A 24509-nucleotide genomic window follows, 5' to 3' on the forward strand; every position below is an offset into this window, starting at 1 on the left:
ATTGAGATGTTTATTGCATGTGTATACTAACTGTATTCAAATTTTGTCTTTCCTTTTCATGAGCATACAGGGACATATGTATATGCTATGCATTATGTGCTATACAAGCATTGTAAATTCTTGTTATTATCTACACCTAGTAATTTCTTGAGGTGCATAGTCAGCAGGAAAAAAAAAAGTCTATCACAGATAGTCATAGACAATCCCAGGCATACAACACACACACACACACACGCACGCTCACACACACTGACATACCCAGACACACACACACAGACTACCAAGCAATGACCAATCAACTGCTGTTTTCTTCTTCCCACCCCCTAAGTGGTAAACTAAACTGCCAGACCAGAGGTCATCAATATCGTGCAGTCAAACCAAAATTGTATGAACACACACAGCCCAGGACCATCCCATACACGAAAGTGACACTGACCACCATGGTTCATGTTCACTGTAGCATGGTCCATGGTGTAATACACTGTACAAAGCGCCACTATGATCATTCCTTACTACTGTATTTCCTGAACACTTCAGCAATTTGAAACTATTCATAGACACCACCTAGACACTGTCAGACACACAAAAACTGAGCCCATGAACAGAGTGCCAGTGCTTTGTATACATTCACTCTATGAGTGTGTTTTATTAAAGTGTATGAAAATATGAAAGCAGCTGTTCACTTGGTAAAATGCTTCTAACTGTTGATATTCTATATGTACATTGAATATAGAAATAGCTGGAACAGGATGACAGCTTCATACATTTCATATAAGACATCTCCAATCATTTAGGTACTTACATGGAATCATAATGATTTAAGTGTCATATTATGTTTTGGTGTTCTTCCACTTAACCACCATGTGATTCGCCCAGTCCTAGTGCAATCACTGATCACTGATAAGTGCATTCAGTCAGCACAGCTCATGAAGGGGAGAGCTTAAAAGTTGGCCCTTGGCAGTGTTTAGAGGGCGCTTTTCACTTTTATTCCAGAAAACCTGCAGGATTTCCCCATTAGTCTTTTGATCGGTACACTGTGCACAATGCATGCAGTACTGAAGAAATACACAGACCAATGACAATGCACACAATTTTCAGAGTATCAAGTGTGCAGGTACACTCATTTTTTTGTAAGGCATCCTCACATGAGATTTAGAATCACAAAATTTACCCACATAGATTCTTTTCCAATATGGCACTACATGCCATGTTGACACTGTTTGCGCAATGTTGCATGTCAAAGGGGGTGGACCATGAGGGGGGTGGACCATGAGGGGTCGGCATTTCCCACCTGCTTTCCTGTGTGTGATAAATGAATGAAGTGGGAATTTTTACATGCTTAGGTTGTCACTCCCTCACATATGGCTCTTCCATTTAATGTCCTATCCACAGAAGAGTGTTTTTGCCTCTTAAGGGAGGGGATGACATGATTAATGGCATTAAAACCCAAATCATTTGGTAGCAAGGTAGACATGCTACCAGCCATGCCATCTTTCCACACATCCCATTATAGGCGATACCGTACTATAGGTGACCTAATCACACAATACGCATCGACATAAAATTATAAGTCATTGTGGGACACAAACAGCTTGCTATGGATAGTACCTTGTTATAACTGATCTCATCAAAGAGTTTTGACCAAACATATAACATAAACACATGCATACCAATACATATCATTACATTATATATCAAGCATATATGTACATATCCGCATATGCATGCACATCAAATATTAGGTACATACACCAATGCTGGACTGGTGGTATAGTGTCACATATTACTGGTATTTCAGGCGAGTAATATTGACAAACTGCAGTATGATACTGTCACAATTCAGACTAGAGTAAGTTCTCTGCAGGCAGACTTGTCAGGATCACTGCAGACATGGCAAACATTATGATCACTCATGAAGGTATCTCATCACTGTAAAGGTACATTACTGCAAATTGTCCAGGATGAGGTGCTGAGTAGCTAGTTTTATGCCTTGGAAGTTAGGTTGTAATTATTTACCGGTATACCTGGAAATCAGCTGTAGTAACTCTAAAAGATCACTGAAAAACAACAAAATAAAATCCCTCAAAAAAAAAAAAAAGACCTAACTTAATAACATAACAGAACTGGCTGGTAAAACTTGAAAATTACCAACTTAAGTAAGCAATAGAAGAACTGGCCCAAAGAACTCATTGTGATGTTTACTACGACTACTCATCATCTCTCAGTTTTACTTTGCTTATCACAAAGACAAGACCAAGGAGGTATACTGGATGTAGAGACAACTGCAGTGTTCCTGATGGTACTCATAGAGCTTTTTTACAATGTAGCATGCACATGAAATGCACACGAGTAAATGGAGACATTGTTGCGGATTGTGAGGAGCTATGAAAGGAGAATTTAGGTGACGAATGCCTAACATCTGTGACAATGGACACTAATTCTCTGTACATCTCTCATGACTTTTACTTTGTACAGCTTTAAAACGTAGTCCCTGTGATGGCTAAAACACCAAAGCATTAAACTGAGTATGTGCATACCAATCACATAAAACTTTTCAGGAATGTCCCATTCTGCTTTATTAGACAATTACAAGGGACATCTGTACATTGATCTGTACATTGTGCATGGTATCTGTACATATTTTACATGCATTCTTGATGATGAAAAAAAAAACCTGAACATTTTACTTAATTAAATAGATACATGAAACTTTCCATAATGTCCTGAGTACCCCACTAAAAGTATTTCTGCTCAGGCTCAACTTTTGAAGGTAAAAAAAAACAACTAAGGACTGGTTTTCAAAAATATGACTTGAATATTAAATAGATACAATTTTTAAGTATGACTGTACTGAAACTTGTCCATTTGCTGTTGTTATAGTCATCAGTCAAACTGGAAGTGCTATTTCATTTCAAACATGTAGTGTAGAGATGTGAGCGACACCATGCCTCAAACTGCCATTGTCATGGCAATCTTGGGATGTGGTTTGTAGCCCACTAACTCAAAGTCCTCAAACTTGAAATCATCGATGTTGGAGACCTGTCTCTTGATGACCAGCTTGGGGAATGGTCTTGGTTCTCTCTTTAGCTGTGATAGCAAATGGGTAGAGACAGTTGGAGTGAGAGGGGAAAGTCATGAGAAATATTCTACATTGTGCAAACCTCAATTAAGACATTTCCTTTTACTGAACTATAATTCAATGATTTATACATGAACCAATCACTAGAACTGTTGATACTTTCTCTACCTCTCAAAAAGTTTGTTGATATGAGAGATGAATCAGGTTGAATTCTGTGCAGTGATAAGTTAGTATTAGCACAGTTGATCTATGTTTTTTTTTTTGAGGAAAACAGTCTGTATGCACATTGCATCGTTCTCAACATGAACCACTTTGCTGCATTCTAACCTCGAAGATTGAAACACATCATTTGTTTTCTGCTATTTGTCTTGAGATGTTGAAATAAAATTAGAGATAATTTGGACCTCAGCTGGATAGTCAATAACTGGATGCCCAGAATACTGTAAAAGTGGTTTCTTTCGCGATGGTTTTATTTTCGCGCTTTTCGCGCTTTGAGGTTGAACTGCGAATTTAACATCACGTGAAAATGTTTTGAACTCGTCGCTTGTTACAACACTATCATTACCGACCGCGAATTTAAACACACGCGAAAAAGTCGGCACCGATGGAAACCGTGAAAGTTTCTGTACGCGGAAAAAAACATTTTTACAGTATTTCATGATGTGAACAGTTTGTGCATTTCACCTGATGTCATACTAAGACTACACAAAAACACACAGATTTGGTAATTAGGTTTTGCCCATACAAACCTGTCCACAGTCTGCAAAATTCAAGACTTACAAAGATAATTTTACTTGAAATTCTGTTCCACACCTTGTTCAAGTTGATTTGAACGTGCTGACAGACAAATACAATGGTAGAAGTTTCATCAAACTCAGAAATAGAATTGGAAAGTTAGGTTATTCAAATCATTCAAATCCAAGGATGCAATGCCATCAACTCAACACTTCAATTGATTTGTATAGAAAAATATTACAGTGGACTCCCATTATAACGAAGTCCTCAGGACCTGCAGTTTTCTTTTGTTATATCAAAATTTTTATAACTGAACAAATAAACAATAAAAAACATAGAGCGGAAAATGTTGTGGCCTGAGTTTTTACTTCGTTGTTACCGGAATTTCGTTATAACTGTGCATTATAATGGGAGCGCACTGTATAAAAATCATGTATTTGGTCAGCAATTTAACAAGTGCAACACCAACTCCTCTCAGAATCATTGTTACTAGATTACAAGACTACAATGATTTGATGCCAAGAAAACAAGTTAATTTGATTTCATGTCCAACAGAAAAATTGAGAAGAAAATGTGCTTAGAAACATCAGTATTAAGTGCTATATAAGTGTTATTATCATTATTATTATCATTACTATTATTATTATTATTATTATTATTATTATTATTATCATTATCATTATTAATATTATTATTATTATCATTATCGTTATTATTATCATTATCATTATCATTATCATTATTATTATTATTATTATTATCATTATTATCCATTTACAGGTGATTGAGAGTCGCGAGATGACATCACTTCATCTAATAAGTTGCTGATAATATCACTGTTTTGTAGAAAAAAATGTGAGAATGTAAAGTCCATAATTATCTTATTATAGGTCCATTTCATATGAAACTTCTACCATTCTATTTTGACTCCATTTATCAAAACAAACTTGAAAATGGTGAAGATGCACTTATAGGAAGTGCAAAAAAAAAAAATAAGCATATAAATCCCCATCTAGAGCACACTGTTCTAGATGTGACAGGTTTCAGTTTTTCTTACTGTAATAATAACACATATTCTACACTCTTTATTTTCAGCCCTGGCGACCTGTCTTACCTGTACTTCCAAAGGTTCTAAGTGGTTCAAGTAGACATGGGCATCACCAATTGTGTGGACAAAGTCACCTGGCTGCAGTCCAGTGACATGGGCAATCATGTATGTCAGAAGTGAGTAGCTGGCGATGTTGAATGGTACACCAAGGCCCTGCAACATGACATTACACCAAGAGTGTTTACTTATTATAGATGGTGTAACACACACTAATGTGAATCCTTGGGTATAAAGACATGTAAATCTCACAGTTGATCTATCATTAAGCAATCCAGGCATGATATCTCATCCACTAAAATCTAAGGATCAAAGTTAAAATTGCCTTGCAATTTGCAATCCTTGCAACATCTGGAGATGATTTACCACTGCACTTTTGAAGCAGAGAAAGAAAATCTGAATTTGTTGTCCTAAATGAAGCCCCTCTTGGTGGATATGAAGGAAGAGGCTTCAGTGACATTCTTTATAAAGTGATTTAAATCTCTTCACCTTTCATGGAATGTAAGTACTTGGCCAGCAATTAATTCCCAACTTTACAAGAGATTTAAATTGAAATCATTTAAATTCTTTACAAACTTATGCCCTCGATGGGACCATAATCATGGGGTCATGATGGAACCACAACCACCTGTATACTATGCTATGGCACTTACTTCTACAATTCACATTTTTAAATAGCTAATTTTTCTCACGAAAAAAGTTATGGGTAATCTCTGGGATACAAGATACACCAACAACTTTTGTCCATATCCTCTCATGCACTTACAATTCCACAAAAGTAAATAATCTGCTCAGGTCCAATAATTGTATGGCAAGTGATTTTGCTCTGTCTGCACTAAAATTCTTGCATCATACAAAACATGCTAGAAATCTGAGTTCTCCTTCAGACCATAAGGATAGTCCTTTTTCTCTCTTTAATTTACCTATCATCGTGTGTGGCAAAAAATCAACTTGAGATTTAAAATGGGATGTATTTCCCCCTCCCTCAACAATCAGCAAGGTTTCTTGCCTTGTGTATTGAAAGGGATATGTGTTTATCCATGAGCACAACAGATGGAATTCATGGTAATGGAATTCTCATGTCAATTTACTTTCAACCCGTTGAGGATGGTTTGATTTTATTACAACATGCATTTCCCCATAGACACTTGCCCGAGTATACTCGGGACTCGTCCTCAATGGGTTAATTTGTAACAAATATCAATGGCAAAGAAGGAATATTCATTCTTTTAGCCAATTCAAAATGACCTTCCAGACTTTTTGAATGCAAAAGGCTTTTCCTGAAATATGAAATCACCGTCCCTAATGGCTCAGAATTGCATTAACACTGCTTCAAATGATGATGTGATATTGTCACTTTTTTCTATTTAGTAATAGTTGTAAATTAGTCAAATTGCACCACTGATAGACCAACATTGGTGGGATTCACTACCTCAGACTTCTCCTGGGATTACATAACAAGCTGGTGAATATCAAATTAAAAATCCCCAGTATCTCTTATTACAAAAATGAATCAGTGCATGGCCTCTACTCATGTCTTTATTAGCCATGTTGTTGTTAGTATGTTTGTCTTCTGTTTTTGTTTGTTTGTTTGTTTTTGAGGGGGACAGTTATTACTAGGACAGATATCACACATGGCTTACCATATCACCTGACCTCTGGTAGAGCTGACAGGAGAGTTCTCCATTGCAGACGTAGAACTGGACAAATGCATGGCAAGGAGGCAGCGCCATCTTTGGCAGATCTGGGTCAAGAGATGCCAGGAGGAAGAACCATATTTTAGCTTTTTCTGACCTGTCTTTGGGTGCGTTTGAGCTCTCTACAGTGAACCAAAGCGAACTGAACTACAGCGTATTGTACTGAACTGTGCCAGATTTTGAGCATCCGAGCGCTCTGTGGAGAAAGCGTACCTCATGAGTTATTTTTTGAGGGGGCCATGCATTTTGTAGCAAAAAAGGTAATTCACCTGGCACGCTCGAACTACCTACAGATGTCCAAAACAAAGAGAATGAACTCTTTGCATTGTGACGTATGTGCATGCTACGTGCATTCTCACATGCGAACTTTTGGTACGCTTTTGGTACCTTCTAGCACATCGGGAAGTGGTCCACTTTTGGCTTAGTACAGTACAGTACGGTATACTTTAGGAGCATTCGAGCGCTCCTCAGGCGCGAGTATGGTATAGTACTGTTCGCTTCAAGAGAGCGCTCGAACACACCCCATGCTCTCATGACACTTAATTTCTATAAAGCAGGAATATCTTTCTATGTCTAATGGCAATCCTAGCTATAAATATCATGTGAGAGGAATGTAAGCACTCTGTAACAAAAAAATAAAGTGACTCTCTGAAAACTCACATTCATGCTCAGCACTCAACAGGTACATTACATAGAGGCTGTAATAATCACTATTTTATCAAAGTTGTCACAGAGAAGTCTCTCAATCACGTGTCTATATGTATAAAAGGTGCATTGCCAATTTGACAGTGAAATAAAATGCAAACAATTATTTCACTGTGTATGAGCAAGAGAAACATCATTATGGGAGAAAGGGTGACAGCTCTAAGTAAGTGGCTAAAGCATGACGTTTACAATTAAATCTGACATTATTTGGAGAAACGAAATATAGCATTTGAATAGGGCAATATTTAAATTGGATTTTGGAAGCCCTTTCCATGCCTCACAATGGGCCGAATGCATAAACGCTAGCAATTGCTTGTGCTAGCCTTTTACTCGAATCCGTATGCATAAAAACAAGGTATTGCTTGCAAGCAGAAGCTCTTGCTAGCAAGCACAAGCAATTGCTTGCTGCCCGCAAGCAATTGCTTAAAGACCAAACATTTGCTTAAAAACGTATGCATAAAACATACCTTTTGCTTATTCTTGCTAGCAATTGCTTACGATTTTGCAAGCTCTGTAAAATGAGCTTAAGCTTTTGCTTAATAACTGGGACGTTCCCTTTTAAGTATCATATTCATATTAATAAAAGAAAGACCACACTTGTGCATGAGTGGTATAAGTCTACGAGAAATTACTCCTAAGTAGTGTAAGAAATTTTACCGTTTTAACAACGGGAATGTCCAGTGGTTAGCACGCAAAATGTGATGAAAAACAGGTAGGATGTCTGGCTTCGGTGGAGAGCAAGGAGACCTCTCTCCACGTGCGATCTGGCACATCCGGGCTACTATAAGCAGTGATGGGAATCAGCCAGTACGTGTATGTGTGTGCATTTATGAGTGTCATTTCATAGCTCTTCTGCTATGTCAGGAAATGTTTCCGCACACACACGCCCTTTCAAATACATGCTGTCACACTCGCCTTTGTTCTTGTGTGCGCACAGGCGTGACGTCCCTTTTGTTGAAAACGCAAGCAATTGCTTGTCCGAGACAAGCAAAAGGTATAAGCACAAGCAAAAGGTTATGCATATGGATTTAAGCAATTGCTTGAGCTAGACCTTTTGCTAGACGAGCTTGTGCTTTTGCTTGAAGCAATTGCTTACAAGCAATTGCTTGTTTTATGCATTCGGCCCATTGTCTCATGTTTTGGGTCTCATGAGTGAAAAAACAAATTCTATGATATGATAATTTTACATTCTCAAGACTACATAAACTCTCCTATTTTGTATAATTTACTAATGTCCTCACACCACTGTACCTCAGTAAACATATGAAAGCTGGCCACCAGATTCAAGTGTAGCCACATAGGCAATTTTTGTACTTTAAAATGCGTAAACACTTTGAAACTTGAACTGGAGGTAGATAACAAATCAAATCATTGATTTTATTCAATTTCTTAACACAGAATTCAAGTTTGATATAATTCAGCAAGATCACCTCATTTGACATTTTCTGAGCTTTAGGGTTGCTTACTTTGTCAGGGAAATGCAAATCTTCAACACTGTTGTTACATCACCCACTGCTTAAGTATTTTTATGTGCATAGGGTATGGTTCTCATGCGTATGGGACTGATGGCGTAAAGTTTCCTCTGAAAGACTTGGCAACAGGGATACAGTGAAGTGCCTTTCCAAAGGTCACAACTTCCTTGCTGGGACTTGAACCTCAGGCATGCATGGAAGCCTGAGGTATCATCCACATGACTTTAACCGCTCAATCACAACAGTTGCTCATCCTCCTCGCTTTGACTTGTCAGACATTTGTGCCCACTGTGTTAAGCTCACCTGGTGGATTCCATGCAGACATGATGATCCTTCTATCATCTGGGTTGTTCTTGATGGTCTCTATGACTTGGGCCAGTTGGTCCACACCCTGATCCGTGTAGTCAGCAAAGCGACCCTTGTATTCTGCTCCAAAATGCCTCCACTGGAAACCATACACTGGACCTAGGTCACCTGATCATCACAAAAATGTATGAGATGCAGACAAGTTACAATATATACAAATGTATTTTAACTTTTTTTTATTTCTCAATTTCTCCGTTACACACTAACACACACACAAATTTCTCTAAATTGTTCTTACATCATATGAGCTCAAGTTATGGGTTTTTTATCTTATTTTTTTCTTATTCACCTGCACTTCTTGTCTCCTCCCTACCCCCCCCCCCTCCATTTGTTTTTATTCGCTTTTCATCTCAATCTGTTTCTTCTGATCCATATTTGTCTGCTGCTATAAGATTGCCCCATTCACGACACATAGTTTCTTTTTCTTTTGTCAGAATTTATATGTTGATGTGACTAGGGAGTAAGATCTTTCTACTTCAATTCTATTGGTTCCATGATACTGTATATGCCATATATTTTGCGAGTATAAATGTTCGCGAATCGGGAATTCCCGACGATTTCGCGAGTGGTTAAATTCTCGATTGTGGAGTCCTGTACTGAATGGAGAAGTCTACACGCGTACGTCACATTCACGTCGGGAACAGAGTCAATATTTTCGCATGTATTTAATTTCGCGAATAGCACCTGACTTGCGAAATTCGCGAAAATAAAAACCTCGCGAAATATTCGGCATATACAGTACTAGGATATCAATGCATGTCATACAAATACTAAAGTTGCCTGATTAGCAAACCAAAGGTTGAATTACCATAACATAGTGATGTGGAAGATAAAAAGCCTCCTGACTCCTGCAAGTTCCAATTATGCCATAATGTATTACTTTTCCCCCTTCACAGATGCCATTGCCAAGTGACTATGGGACAGAATGCATGTTTTATTTGCTCTCTCTCTCTCTCTCTTTTCCAGTACAGACATTTCAAAATAAACCTGAAAAAAAGAACTTCGCTTTGGCACAAACAACATTATGCATTCCTTCTTAGACAACTCAAACTCTAGTTTTAGGCTTATAGAATTTTTAACCCATTTTGTCATTTTCCCAAATCAATCAAGAGTTACCTTCTTCATAGTGAGAGAGCCCTCGCTTGTCAAGAAAGTCTCGTGAGCCATTGGCATCCCAGATATGGATCTTCTTCTCAGAAAGTTCGTTGGCATTTGTTGATCCCTTAATGAACCACAGCAGCTCCTCAGCCAGGCCACGCCAGAAGACACGCTTTGTGGTCAGCAAGGGAAATTGGTCTGTAAACAACAGAGGTGGAAGATGCTTGAAGGGAGGTGGCATTTCAACATATTACATTGTATGTAAAAGCAGTTTTAACCCCTTGAGGACGAGTCCCGAGTTTACTCGGGGAGTGGTCTATGGGAAATGCTTTTAGTAGCAAAATTAGTCCGTCCTCAATGGGTTAACCCTAACTAGGCCGGGGGGGGGGGGGGGGGGGGGGGGGCCTCCGAGCCCCCCCCCCTCGACATTTCGCGCGATGTACATTGTATCGCTAAGCGAAAAGCTAACGCCGCGACGTTTCATGACTTTTTTCTTTCGAGTCTCCCGCATCTTTTGACACCAAATTTGCGATGCCCGGGTGCGCGATTCCGAAGTTGCGCATAAATATGTACGTGCATGTTAGACCAAAAATTGCTTAAAAACGTGAATTCGTGTACAATTTCATTGCAAACTGTGCTTACAGGCAAATTTCATAAAAGCATGATGATTTTGGGGTTTTATTGATTAAAATCAATTAATGACATATTTTCTTGTTCGGAACAATGTCGCGGACAAGTTTCATTAAAAAAACAATGAAAAACATAAAGTCGAAAAAACACAGAAATACATAAGAAATTAAAAAAACAATAAAATACATTAAAAAAATTTTTCAGATGGCACAATTTTTTTCTCATATATTTGCTTAGGACACTAAAAAGAATATTTACACAAAAAATGAGCCCATTTCGAGCTTTATTTAGTGATTTATACCAAATTGACTGATTTCATGCATCATTATGCATAAATTAGCATAATTAAGCATAAATGATAATCTTTTTTAAAATCTAACTTCGTGGTACTTTAGATTACGTCATAGGCAATGTGTGTGCGAATTCTGGGAATAGCCCGGCCTAGTTAGGGTTAAAGGACAGTTCAGGCCAGAATATGTTCAAGAACTTGTTATACCCCTTGGTAATATATGGTATGCGAAGCACAAGTAACAACAGTCTCATAGTCTCACAAGTTCAAGCAGCCAGAAAAAAAAAGAATAAACACATGTAGTTCTAATACTATGCTGCATGATGTCTTAGGAATTAGCTCCCCACAGAAGTCCAAAACATGACCTGCCTTCAAACATTGATTCATCAGACATATATCTCACTCTTAGAGTAGAAATAGGTAAACTTGATGGTGTTAAGGGGGTCGTACTGTTTTTCATAGTACCAGTAATGTACGTTTTTATTTTCACTGATTAACTTTGTACTATGGTCTATTTACACATAATATCGCCATCATTTGTAGAATTGCTATGTATAATGGGAGATCCTTGAATTGTTACTTTATTTAATAATGTTGCAGATCCCCAAGAATAACAGTGTATAAACCATTGATGGGGCTACCCTGGTAGATAAAAAAAATATATCAATAAATAAACAATCAAATACCTATTTCCTTTTTTAATGAATAAATAAATAATTGATAACGTGTCTTCTGAAACCACGAAATGATATCCCTCTCAAGAAATAGTGAAGGCAAAAAGTCAAATATACAAGGACATGATTGCATAGACACAACACAAATACAAAGGAGTCTGGATTATTTGAATACTACTACAGTGCACTCCCATTATAATGAACACGGTTATAACAAAATTTTGGTTACAACGAAGTAAAAATTCAGGCCACAACATTATTTGTTCTGTATTCTTTATTGTTTATTTGTTCAGTTATAACAAAATTTCAGTATTACGAAAGAAAATTGCCAGTCCCGAGAACTTCGTTATAATGGGAGTCCACTGTATCACCTGAAGAATAGCCACATCAAACTAATGCTAACTTTTTATCTCTGTTAACTATCTGAATAACAAGACATCTAACACTAACAAACAGTACAGATAATTCCAGATTCTGGCAAAGTACAACTGTATACCTTGCACGCATTTTTACAGCATACACTTTGTATTGTGGATGTGTGCGAGAATGTCTACATACTACATTGAAACTCAGTTCATAACCTTTTTTATATGTCTTGACTTTCTCCCAAATTTTGCACCGACTTACTTCTCTGATTTTTCTGTTTTCATACAAAGGATTGAACATCCATTTAATCCACTGACGACTACTCTGTACTTGGGCATGTGTATTGTGTGTGTCATAGCAGAGTCAGCTTGTTCTCAATGGGTTAAGGACATTGAAAGTTAAATGAGGGAACTTCTGCTTCCTTGGAGAGGGGTGATTTCTCAAGACTTGATATCCCTCTTTAAGTATTACATGCATTCCAAATCAACTTGTCCGTGCCATCTTTTAAAATATCTAATTTAAGGGTTGTGTATGCTGGGATACTGGAGATGCTGTGATCCAAAGTCCGTACCTCTTACTGTGCCCACTCTATTAAGCAAATGTTCCTGTATTGTCTAAGGTGTGAAATCCACATAAAGTGCCCCACAGCTCTCCTCCCTTCTTTTCTCTCTATCATATTTACATTTGGACTTTTTAAATATATCTTAACAACAGACTCCCTGGTCTCCTGTAGAGAAGGTGTATTATGCACGTTGCCAGCCATCAAAAATTTTCTCACACTACTTTCTTGACACCTTCCACTGATCAGTGCTTATTTTTAACCAGTTGAGGATGGACTGATTTTGCTATAACACGCAGTTCCCATAGTCACCTACTCGAGTGTTCTTGGGACTTGTCTTCAACGGGTTAAGCCAAGGTGAAGAAACTTGACAATATAACAACGCATGAATCCCATTGGTACAAGGTGACTGACTAAAAATGAGTACACTAGACAGGTTCACTATTTGCCTGTTATTGTTGGGGTATTCGCTGCCATTACTGTGCTTGTCGTTTGGGGGGGGGGGGAGGGTAGGGGGGGTTGGCTTGCTGAGAAGCAGTGTGGTTCAGAAATGGGATGAGCAGTGCATGATTCCAAATCTCCAAATTTGTCCAAGTTCATTTCATCTGATCAACATTTTGGTCAAATTTATAGCACAAATTGTCTGATTGGCATCATAGAGAAGGCAAAAAATAACATGAATTTGTGCACTATACATCAACAAGAACTATACTATGCTAAATCTAATTCAATTCAAATGAATTACATCTTGTATTTACTTTGGGTTGTGTATTTTTTTTTCCAGCTGTAATCACGTAACAAATTAATACATCTTGTATTTCTCCAAATTTGTGTTGTTTTTGTTTTTGTTTTTTTCAACTGTAATCACACAACGCACACTACATGCAGTGTGATACATACATTCTCAGCATATGGACTGCCCTGCCAAAATATTTAGGAATAGCATTCACACAGTCCCTCCATGTGAATTTACTATCTAGAGTCATTGATAAATGGGTCTTATAGCTTCTAAATTAATACAAAAGCAGTCTACATGGTAATGTGGCAATGTGCCATGTAGGGACATATAGATCTACACATGAATAGTCTAAAGCTATAAAATATGAACAAAAACAAAACAAAAAACAAAACAACAATATCAGTTTCAAAATCGGAAGCCATTCCAAACGTTTATGGTCTTTTCTTGCATTGGGATCTGGTACAGTACTCTCCGCATAATCGGGTAGGCTTGGGCAGAGGGTTTCTTACCCGATTAAGCGGAGTACCCGATTAACAGAAGAACACTTCTCATTCACAATTGACACACACAATCTGTATGTACATGCATTGTACACTGCACCAAACACCTACACTGTATGCTTAACACGCGTGCTTGCACGTCACATTATACATACCTTACACTTGCTCAGTAAAGAACAATTATTTACATTCTTTTTATGGACAAATATGTCCTCAGAAAACTTTGTCGTTGACTATGGACTCCTCGGTAACACCAGGGAGGTGAGATCACCTCCCTGGTAACACGCAGGCGCTTTCCGAAATGAAAACGTCTCTTTGTGTGCACTATAGCCACGTATAGAACGTCGGGTATTATACTTTTCGAGAAGTGACTGGGGAAAAGTAAGATTATGGAGCTGGTGCATGGCCTCATTTTCGTTGCAAACTTCTCGTATTGTGAATGTTGTTGCGGAGCAAGGAAGGAGTGCAAGTGTGTTCAACTCCTGTCTGTCTATGCAATTGTGAGTGCCACCTACATGTGTAATGTTCGTTTACGTGTGGCAAGTCGGTAGTGGTATTGTGTTTTCATGTTTAATCACTCCCAAATTGATCGGTCTTCTTTGCAAATTAAGCAGAGAATGCGATTAGCCAATAAAAATTTGACATTCATGATTTCTTGAAGGGTTATATCTGCGATAAAATGTGGGTAGAAGTTAGATAAGAAGAAAATTATTTACCCATTTATGCGGTGAGGCAACCCGATTATCAGGTAATTTTAATGTGCATAGGAACTAATTATGACATTACAGTATTCATCGCATAATCGGGACAGGTTGGGAGTAGCAAACACGGCCCCTTTAAGCGAGGTGCCCGATTTCGCGATGAGTACTCACCATACACTAACGGCATACGACATGTACATGTAGTGCACACACACACACACACATGCATACTGACGTACTGTACATGTACATGAATACACAACACGCTACCCCTCGGCGCGACCCTCCAGCTCTCCCTGCATTCTCGCAATGATGTAGAGTAATCGCAACCGGGTTCGATTCTTCTGTCAAACACGCGTGTACACGTAATCAATGTCAGCTCATAGTCTAGATTCATAAAACATTACGTATTCGCACATACATTGAACCCTTCTCATCTTTCATGCTCTCCCTCCCACTCTCTCCCCCATTTCACTGAATACGTAACTGTTCATAGCCCTCATTTCAATCACGTAACTTTTGCCCAGTCACAACTGAGGAAGATTGTGACGTACACACAGATCACAGTGTACAGTTGTATTGAAAGTTGAAACCAAAGACAGTAGATAACAAGATACGAAGGCGCGCGATAACAATGGACTTTGCCCTCAGAGTGTATGACTGAGATTAAACAACGCACACAGCCTGGGCTGTATGAGCGAGGCATGTTTTTTATTGGGATGTGAGTCGAGTAGGAATTGCAAGCGAGCACATGGCTTTGCTTATGTAGGGGAGAAGAATGTTCGCGGAGGCATGTGCTTTGCAATGGCATGGATACTTATACACGGCGCTTTCGTGGCTATGCATGTACATGTACTGGATGGACGGAGGTCAAAACACACCAATCCGAAGCTTGCTTTGTGAGTTTGTTGTAAACGACAACTGATACGGAATCTTTGAAATATTGTTGTGGTATTTTGGTAGATTTTTTGTGTAAAATATTAACAAAATCAAAGATCGCTTGAAGAAAAATTGTCCCGTTTATAAGAGGTCCCCGCCCGATTATCCAGTGAAAATAACGTGCGTTGGAAATGTTTCTGGGAAGCGTATATCATTTAAGTGAGGATCCCGATTATCAGATGCCCCATTATGCGATGAATACTGTACTACCCAATTAAACGGAGTACCCGTTTAAGCGATACCCGATTACGCGGAGAGTACTGTACTATGGAAATTTTCAGCACTATTCCTGCACCCATATGCTTTGCAGCTGTCCTTGTTTTGCACTGTACGTAGAAAGCGATGGTAACACAGCTACAGATGCAATTTTGGGAAGCCTGCCGAAATGTTTTCTATATTTCTGATGTCATAATATTGAGGGTGGGTTACAAGGAAGGCACACAAATTGCCACCATCTTATCCCAGGAAAACTTTCACTGTTGAGTTGATGCCACCATATTAGCAAAGACCCAGTGTGGCTTTGATGTAGCAGTCTGATCTACGTGTATGAGCTGTACAATGTGTGCACCCATTTTAAGTTGCAAATGTACAAAGAAATATAGCATTCCATTCTCTGCTGAGCATGAGGTATTTTGCATTTTTCAACACTTGCATGGATGGTTGAGGCTAGATACAATCTCAGGTAGGCTACCGGTATTGAGTTGGAGTTCACACAGTTCACTGCTGCTTCAGTGTACTGCATTCAAAAACTTACAGTTGCGGTACTGCATAACATAAAAGACCTACTAAAAACTTGTGAAATCTTAAATACACTAAGCAAAACAAGAGACCCAGGGATCTTGCGTTCACCTGAGTATGTATTACAAGTTCATCTTCCATGCATTCTTGCAGACTCTTACCTGAGAACATTGGAAACTTGGGGCAGGGGGTAGCTTTGAGAGCTGGAGGCATGGTGTCCATTTGCATATTCCATCACACTGGTAAAAATACCTTTCAAGTACAGCTGTACACTGTACTTAGAAAGTTGGAATATGCAGTATGGACACAAAAAAGACTTTTCTAAGCTCTAACACTTCTGATTTTAGAGAATAATATAATCAAATATTCCTTTATAATTTAGGAGGTTTGAGCCCCCTGGTGCATATTTGAACTCACTGAGACCCTAACTCACTGAGACCCTATCTCCCTAGGAATGCTACTTGCCAAGGTTGGTGAAAATCCATTATGTTGTCTTCAAGAAGATGAAAATGTACAATTTAGGCCTGTATTTGGATGCCTCCCTCCCTCACAACTCCAAAGGGGGGGGGGGGGGGGGGCAGATCTGCAATGAACAAACTTGGAACAACAGTCATCAGGCTAACTTCGCTTTATCACTTCTGGTTCTAGAGAAGAAGATTTGTAAATATTCCGGAGGGGGGGGGGGGGGGGGAATTGGGCCTCCTAGGGGCCCCAAAGGAGAGCATGGTGACCAGATGAACACATTGAGATTCTAACCCCCTAGGCATGCTATGTGCCAAGTTTGACGAAAATTCATCAAGGGGTTTTCAAAAAGAATATGAACACGCACAATTTAAGTCCCAATTTGGACCCATCCCACCCCCTCCCCTGGATCCCAATGGGGCATCCCTGGTTCCACCATGCACAAACTTGAAACAATAGTCGATCATCAATATACAGGTATGGTATTACTGGACAGCATGATAATTCCGGACGCGCACATTTTTGCGTACTAATGACATTCAATACGCGCGGGACTTCATAGATTAGCCTCACAGAGCATTGTATGGACCGATATTGAAAAAAAAAACAAACATGACATAAATATGTAAAAACGCTAGGAAATTCACATTTCACCTCAGATTTAGAAGATGTTGATTCATCACATTTTATCGTGTGAACTGTTCCAAGTTTGATATTTTACTTGAACACTTGAATCATGCGTAATGTTTCCCTTTTAATTGACCTACCAGGTACTATGTAGATAGGCAATTAAATTACTTTTCATATGGAATATAATACATAACTTTTAGTCATATATTCTATGAGAAATACAAAAATGAAAAACTGTTTACTTTCTTTTGTTTGCTGAGTGTATATGCAGAAAACAGGCAGGAAAACAGCATGGCTGCTTTTCAGCAAATTCTACTTGTGCAGCATACAAGTAGAGTACTCCTGTACATATTTTGATATTTAAAAAAAAAAAAATTATTTTACATGTTCTTTTTGCTCCAATTCAATAAAGCATGATATCTGGGAAAATGTTCACACTGCAAAAACGTCCACACATCCCAGCATGTCAGCTAATTACCTCTGAGATTGTATCTGGACTGGATCCCAAAGATGGACTTGGTTCCTGTTCCAGTCCTGTCCCCCTTCACCTGCCCATGTGTCATGATGTGCCGAATCTGGTCCAGGTACTGGTTCTCATCATGTGGTAGAGGTGGACCAGCGTTGCCAGAGTTTGTCCCTGCAGGGTTCTCCTTTCCCTCTTGGGAGGGCGTCCCAGACGGTGTGCTCTCTTGGCAGTCCATCTTCTCTGTGGAAAGCTTGATTTGCTTGGGCGACGTGGGGTGTGCCATATTTGTGTCGACCTCACCCAGGGGCTGAGCTGTGCTGGTCATTATGTATTTTAATGGAGAAATCTGCTATTTAAAGGAAGACACAAACAAAACAACAACAGTTATGACTGATTACAAAAAAAAAATTGAAAAATTCAAAGGCAAAAAACTTCAGAGTAAAGGAAGAATAGTGCAAGGTTTATAACATTCATACATCCATATTAGAAAGGTACATTGTATCAAGGGCAGTCAAGAAAACTGGTACTCGTGTGTTACAGGTTATGTGAAATCTCAATGGCTAAAAGTAAATTTACTAAATGAGGAAGACTTCTATAGATAGTTTTCCTGCTCAATTTCATACTTTTGTTATTCAAGTTCCTATTCTGAGAATTCAATTTCACCCTTGCAGCACTGAAGCAGCAATCGAATTCAAAATCCGGTCATTCAAATTCACTATTGGAGCAATCAATTCTTCATTTACGTCATTCAAATCTAAGATAGGAGCATGCATTTCAGCAATGAGCATTCAAATTCATTTCAAGCCAGTGTGCTGGGGCAATGGAATCTCGTCATTCAAATTCGTGAAAAGGCAACCATGTTTCAAACAAGTGCATTCAATTTATAGGACTTCTTGCATGTAGGTAGCATGGGGGCCATGTATGGGGGCCATGTATCTTTTTCACATAGCTTTGAATAGATGAACTACATGATGAAGATTATTTATTTTGCCTAATAGATCCACCTGTTCATTCTAAAGTTTGAACTTAACGAGCATGACAATGGTAAAATGGCAACCATATGCAGGAACATGAGGCACTGTATACAAACAAGCATGATAGGGGAGGTTGATTGACACCTTCGGGAAAAACAATTTCGACAACATGGAAACAGAAACCACGAACATTACAGGCCCACAAGTTATGTTTGTCTTTTATTGATATCTGGGGCTTGTTTATAAAGATTGAGTCAAAGTTGCAATCAATCAAACTGCGTTTCTTAAAAAACTTTGTGATTGATCGCAAGTAACGTTCAATGTACTGAAAGTTACACTTGATTTTTCTTGAAATCAAATGGAAACAAGACTTACACTCAATTTTGAACTTACGCTTGATTCAATGAATTTGATCAATCACAATTCTTTATGAAACAGGCCTGGCTATTTGTTAACTTTTGCGGGACTATCAAGATCACTTTATGTCAGCTTGTTTTTAAATTGATGAATTGTTTGCTTTACTGTTGGAGTGTTGTCCTTTTTGAGTGCGTGCGGTGTCAGAAAGGAGTATGTTTAAACTTTTAACCCGTTGAGGACGAGTCCCGAGTATACTCGGGCAAGCGTCTATGGGAAATGCGTGTTGTAGCAATATCAAACCGTCCTCAACGGGTTAAGCTGTTTGGTGCACTGCTGATTGGACCTTATAATTCAAAATGTCTTGAAATTAAAAACCGAGAATACATGAACACAGAACAAAACAAAAGCATTAAACATAACTGAATGCACATAAGCCTGAATTATATACACCTCTTTACTTGTTTTATTGGAAACTTTTGCCCATTCCTGCCCCAGTCCTTATCCCATTACCCCCATTCTTCAATACATTACCTTTAAACATACACGTGTACACTGCAAAAAATATTGGTGTTAGATTTAACACCATGGGTGTTAAATCTAACACTAATCAAGTGTCAATAGAGGACCACACTGACAGGTTTAGGAATTACCAGGTATGTTGTGAGTGTTGGAAAGTGTTCATCTGGCACTCCGTGGTGTTAATTTGACACTGTAGCTGGTGATATTTTTGAAACTGTGCTGTAGTTAATTCAACAATGACACTGCATGGTGTTGATTCGATATTTCTGGTGTTAATGTCAATGGTATAACATCCGCCCCATGTCAATAGGATACTTCACCAACTGGTGTTACTCTGGTGTCAATGTGGGTACAATTTTTTTCCCAAAAAAATCAAGCACTTTTTTATCGGAAAGTTCTTGTTTATCTTGTTGAAGTTCAAAATCAACAAGTAGAACAAGAACTAAATTACCTGTCTAAAAAAAAGAGATAAAGTTTTAAATTTTGAAGTGACACCCCAGGTGTTAATTTAACACCAGAAATGCGCTCGGTGTTTCATATCTAAGACACAACTTTTTGCAGTGTAATAATATGCATAATAAGCCTGTGTGTGTGGTGTATAAAGTGTGCAGATATTAAGTTACTTTCGCCCCTTTCTCCCCCGTCCGTACCCTGTTACGTCTTCTTCAAAAATCTATTCGACTTCCTTCATTAAATTGATTGCTTGCACAAAGTAGACAATTGATCATCTTAAAATGAAATTAAATGTCCCAAACAAGTTCATCGGGACAATCGCGTGAATTTGAATGCACGAGTAGGAATTGCAGTGCTTGAATGCCCATGCATGAATTTGACTTGACGAAAATGAAACTGAGCTCCCATTACATGAAATTGCTCGGATTCTGAATTTGAATGCCCGAATATTTCTGAGTGTGTGTGATGTGTGAACTTGAATGCACATTCATGAATTGGAATGACAAAAGTATGAAATTGACTGGGAAAACCTATAGTATTCTCTTGTAAAGGACCTGTAGATAAATCAAAGAGTCCGAGGAGCCTCCTGCAAAATTGGGGCAACTTTGCAGCTCTGACAGCATCCCGATTCACTGCATCCTTGTCCGCTTTCTTTGCTTTTCTTTAGTTAGAAATTCATTTCAACTGAGATTCAACCAAGTAAGAGCATTGTTTTTCATTTTTGGTTCATGAGTGCATTGCTCTCTTTCTTCTCTGCCATGGAAATCACTGTCCACTGGCAATCACTGATGCAAATACAGTACAGTACTCTCCGCGTAATCGGGTATCGCTTAAACGGGTACAGGTATACGTCGTACGATACTCCGTTTAATTGGGTAGTACTGTCAGAGTCAGTTCCAATGCACATTAAAATTACCTGATAATCGGGTTGCCTCTCCGCATAAATGGGTAAATAATTTTCTTCTAATCTAATTTCTACCCACATTTTATCGCAGATACAACACTTTAAGAAATCGGGACACAAAAGGCCGAGTGCACAGCGGCAATCCGGCGGCCACGGACCGCCTCCACCTGCCGTGCCGAGCCCGGGGTGCAGCAGCCGTGTATGGATGGAGCCACTGACTTACTGTGATCTCATTCTCACAATGAATGAAGTTGGACGTTCCACTTTGTTTTGTGCTGTGTTATCAAATAATCGAGGATTGCGATCACTTTTATGATATTCACCTTCTACCCTCGGCCAGAAATATAGATTAATTTGCCAGTGCACTTACCCACGGCGAGAAAGAGAGTTGATTTTAGTGCAATTCAAAGAACGCCGACTGGAACAAGACAGCATCAAAACACAGGTGTGTATGTGACCGCCCGCGGTACTCGATATACCGTACCGCGCGCCAAAACCATGTACCCTATTTGTATGCCCCGCGCAATAGCTGTTGGAAGCCAATCAAAATCATCAACCTGTGGTGTGCAAAATGTAGACCAATCACTGAACAGGATTTCATGGGGGGGGGGGGGGCCGGGGGGAGGGAGGTGTGGATACGTCCCTCATATTCAGTGGCGGTGCTGGAAATGTTACAGTATTCTAAGTCAATGTTGCATCCCTCCATTGCCAGATACAATATCATATCAAACATAATGGAAATTAGGGGCCTAAAGTTTGTTATCTTGCAGCGAAGACGATTAGTGTACAGCCGTGGTCTATGAGGCTGAAAACAATCAGCACTCTCTGCATAATGTCGATGTAAAATGTGGTAACATACAGTGATTGATTTGCGTGTGAATATTTATACGGCATGGTCGTCTACTTTCATCTTTCTCCTTGGGCACTGTTTTAAACATCAACTTCGAAACAATGTTGTATTTGGTAGCATGACGCTATTAGTCCAATCACTAAACATGATTTCATTAATGAGGGATATAGTACAGTTCAACTGACTGGTGTGTGGATTTACCAATGACAGGGTACCCGTAGCCCATGGTTCTGACTTGATGCTGGCAGAGATTCGACGACACAGAGTACATAGACGAACAGAGACTGATGCAGCCGCTATGATACATGACATCACGTACTAGTACTGTATACGCCGTTATTTTCGCGTACAGATATTTTCGCGAATGACGAGGTCATAGACATTTTCGCGAGGTGTTGTTTTCGCGAATTGACACCGACGCTTAAGTTAATGCTCTATCAACAAAGCGCATGGAGACAATTTCGCGAGTTGTTAAATTCGCGATCCAACTGCAATTCGCGAAATTCACGAAAATTAAACCCTCGCGAAAATAACGGCGTATACAGTATCAGACATCGATCGCTCGTTCTTTACAATTTATACGGCCATATCAGCATGATCAGTAATCGACCTGGAGCAATATCGTTCACTTCCAATGCAGATTCAATGTACGACTGACTTCGGTGTAATGTACAAGGTATTATGGACCTAATAACACCATGGTACGGTATATGGTAAAAGCTTAGAAGATTTGTCGGTCTGTGTCTCACGTCTTTCGCACCCTGGCCCTGGTAGTGTCGCAGGGATAAATTTATATGCCACACTAATACAGTATGTATTTTCATACTGCCAGCAACCTCTGAATAGTGAGCACAGCACTGAATTGTCTTGTCCTAGCTGTTGAATACGATTCAAACATGATACGCGTACCGCACTAGCTTCTTGATAAGTACAAGTTTACCTTCACGTGGAATGAGTGAATGTTAGAGAGTTTGGGGAAAATCGGACAATCCATTCACAAGTTACTAGTATGCATTTTTAAAGTGTCTGCGCAGTCACTGCTGGATGAGAAAACTACTACAGTGTATGATGTTACATGCGTACAACGATATAAGAAAAATATAAAAAGAATTTCACAAATGTTTATTTTTTTTGAAAAAAAAGTGCACATTTCCTTGACTTGTCGCTGACATACGATACGGGTAATATCATTCCCCCTGCCTTCTGAGAGAGGCAAGTCAAGCGTTCTTTTCTATCATGCAAGAAAAGAGAAATTATGTTGAATTTTCTTTATGTTTTCTTTGTATCGTTGTACACATATGACATCACAGGCTGTATATAGTATAGTCTTCTCATCTAGCAGTGACTGAGCAGAAACGTTAAAAATTTATAACTTTAACTTTCCTTAAACCCTCACTGATGTGTTCTACTAATATCGCTGCATTCACTCAATCAACATGTTATATGAAGGTGGACTTTTCCGTATTAGGTTCATTCATTATTTATTTTTTCCATTTCCAACAGAAACATACAATATAGGGTCTATATTAGTGATAATAAAGAGTAATTCACATTAAAGGGACTGTACAATACTGGTTGGGGTGAGGATTCAGCTTTTAAAACCACTCTATGTTAACGCATATGTCTAACGGGAATCAATAGTTTATTTGCTGAAAACCGATTTGACGTGTATGATGAGATATCTAAAAACAAGGTAAATCGAAGAGATCTTATAATAAAAGCCATGGCCTGTCCCATGCAGTCATTGGATTGCTTTTTGTTTCAATATCTCATCCATTTCATGACCAATTTTTATCAAATAAACGTTGGATTCTTCTTGAAATACACTGCATGTTGTATGCTCTTTTATATTCCAGAGGTTTCTCATTATCTCACAAAAAAAAAAACTAACAAAAAATGATATAAACCTGAATCATCACCTCAACCAGTACGGTACAGTCCCTTTAAGTACACTGTAAAAAATTTGTTTAGTTTCTAAACACCTAACTAAACACTTTTCTGTGACAGTTTAAAAACACTGCGACGCGTTTATATATTAAACATGTTTAGGAACTAAACACATGCTGTGTTTATTTTCAGCACACCCTATGTGTTTATCACACACACATGTTTATGTTTTAAACGGTTCTGATGTTTAAAAACTAAACACCTGCTCTGTTTATAGCCTAAACACCAAACGTTTACACCATAATCACTCACAGTGTTTAAATACTAAACCCCGCACAGTCACTTAATCACCCACAATGTTTAAGATCTAAACACTGAACCAAAAAATAAACATGACGCACTGTTTACAATGTAAACACTGCGACATGTTTATTCGCCGTGACAGATTAAAAACACTGCGACATGTTTATTTGCCATTTGAGTGTTTATTCTCAGAACACATGTCTGATTTTTAGATCGATCACAAAATTGCATACACTAAACATGTGACATGTTTACATATTAAACATCGCAATTTCTCAGCGGTGTTTATATGATACATGTTTACACCTTATA

General features: G+C 38.7%; 1 protein-coding gene across 3 annotated transcripts; it reads right to left on the reverse strand.

Moving 5' to 3' along the window:
• Nucleotides 1-620: 620 nt before the first annotated feature.
• Nucleotides 621-22284, reverse strand: LOC139731018 (thymidylate synthase-like). 3 transcript variants are annotated; one of them, XM_071641896.1, is made up of 7 exons: nt 22209-22284; nt 17963-18299; nt 10276-10455; nt 9097-9267; nt 6563-6663; nt 4929-5075; nt 621-3087 (listed from the first exon to the last, which is right to left on the reverse strand). In XM_071641896.1, exons 2-7 carry the CDS (start codon nt 18273-18275, stop codon nt 2950-2952), a joined length of 1050 nt encoding a protein of 349 aa, XP_071497997.1. In that variant the 5' UTR covers nt 18276-18299; nt 22209-22284; the 3' UTR covers nt 621-2949. The 3 variants fall into 3 exon arrangements, with proteins under 3 accessions (XP_071497997.1, XP_071497995.1, XP_071497996.1); XM_071641894.1 differs by lacking the exon at nt 22209-22284 and adding an exon at nt 21528-21630; XM_071641895.1 differs by lacking the exon at nt 22209-22284 and adding an exon at nt 21528-21607 and having other exon boundaries at nt 17963-18296.
• Between the last annotated feature and the right edge of the window lie 2225 nt (nt 22285-24509).

This window comes from Diadema antillarum, unplaced genomic scaffold (genome assembly GCF_040938485.1).
Source record: "Diadema antillarum isolate AM-2024a unplaced genomic scaffold, OU_Dant_1.0 seq00000348_RagTag, whole genome shotgun sequence".
NCBI lineage: Eukaryota > Metazoa > Echinodermata > Echinoidea > Diadematoida > Diadematidae > Diadema > Diadema antillarum.

Bases quoted from the DNA above. Each gene is read 5' to 3' on its own strand.
- LOC139731018 (XM_071641896.1), bottom strand. From the start codon at position 18,275: ATGACCAGCACAGCTCAGCCCCTGGGTGAGGTCGACACAAATATGGCA. The intron at 10,456-17,962 runs GTAATTAGCTGA...TGTTGTTTACAG, and splicing joins GTCCAGATACAATCTCAGAG to ACCAATTTCCCTTGCTGACC. The intron at 6,664-9,096 runs GTGAGCTTAACA...CTCTTGACCCAG, and splicing joins GTCTGCATGGAATCCACCAG to ATCTGCCAAAGATGGCGCTG.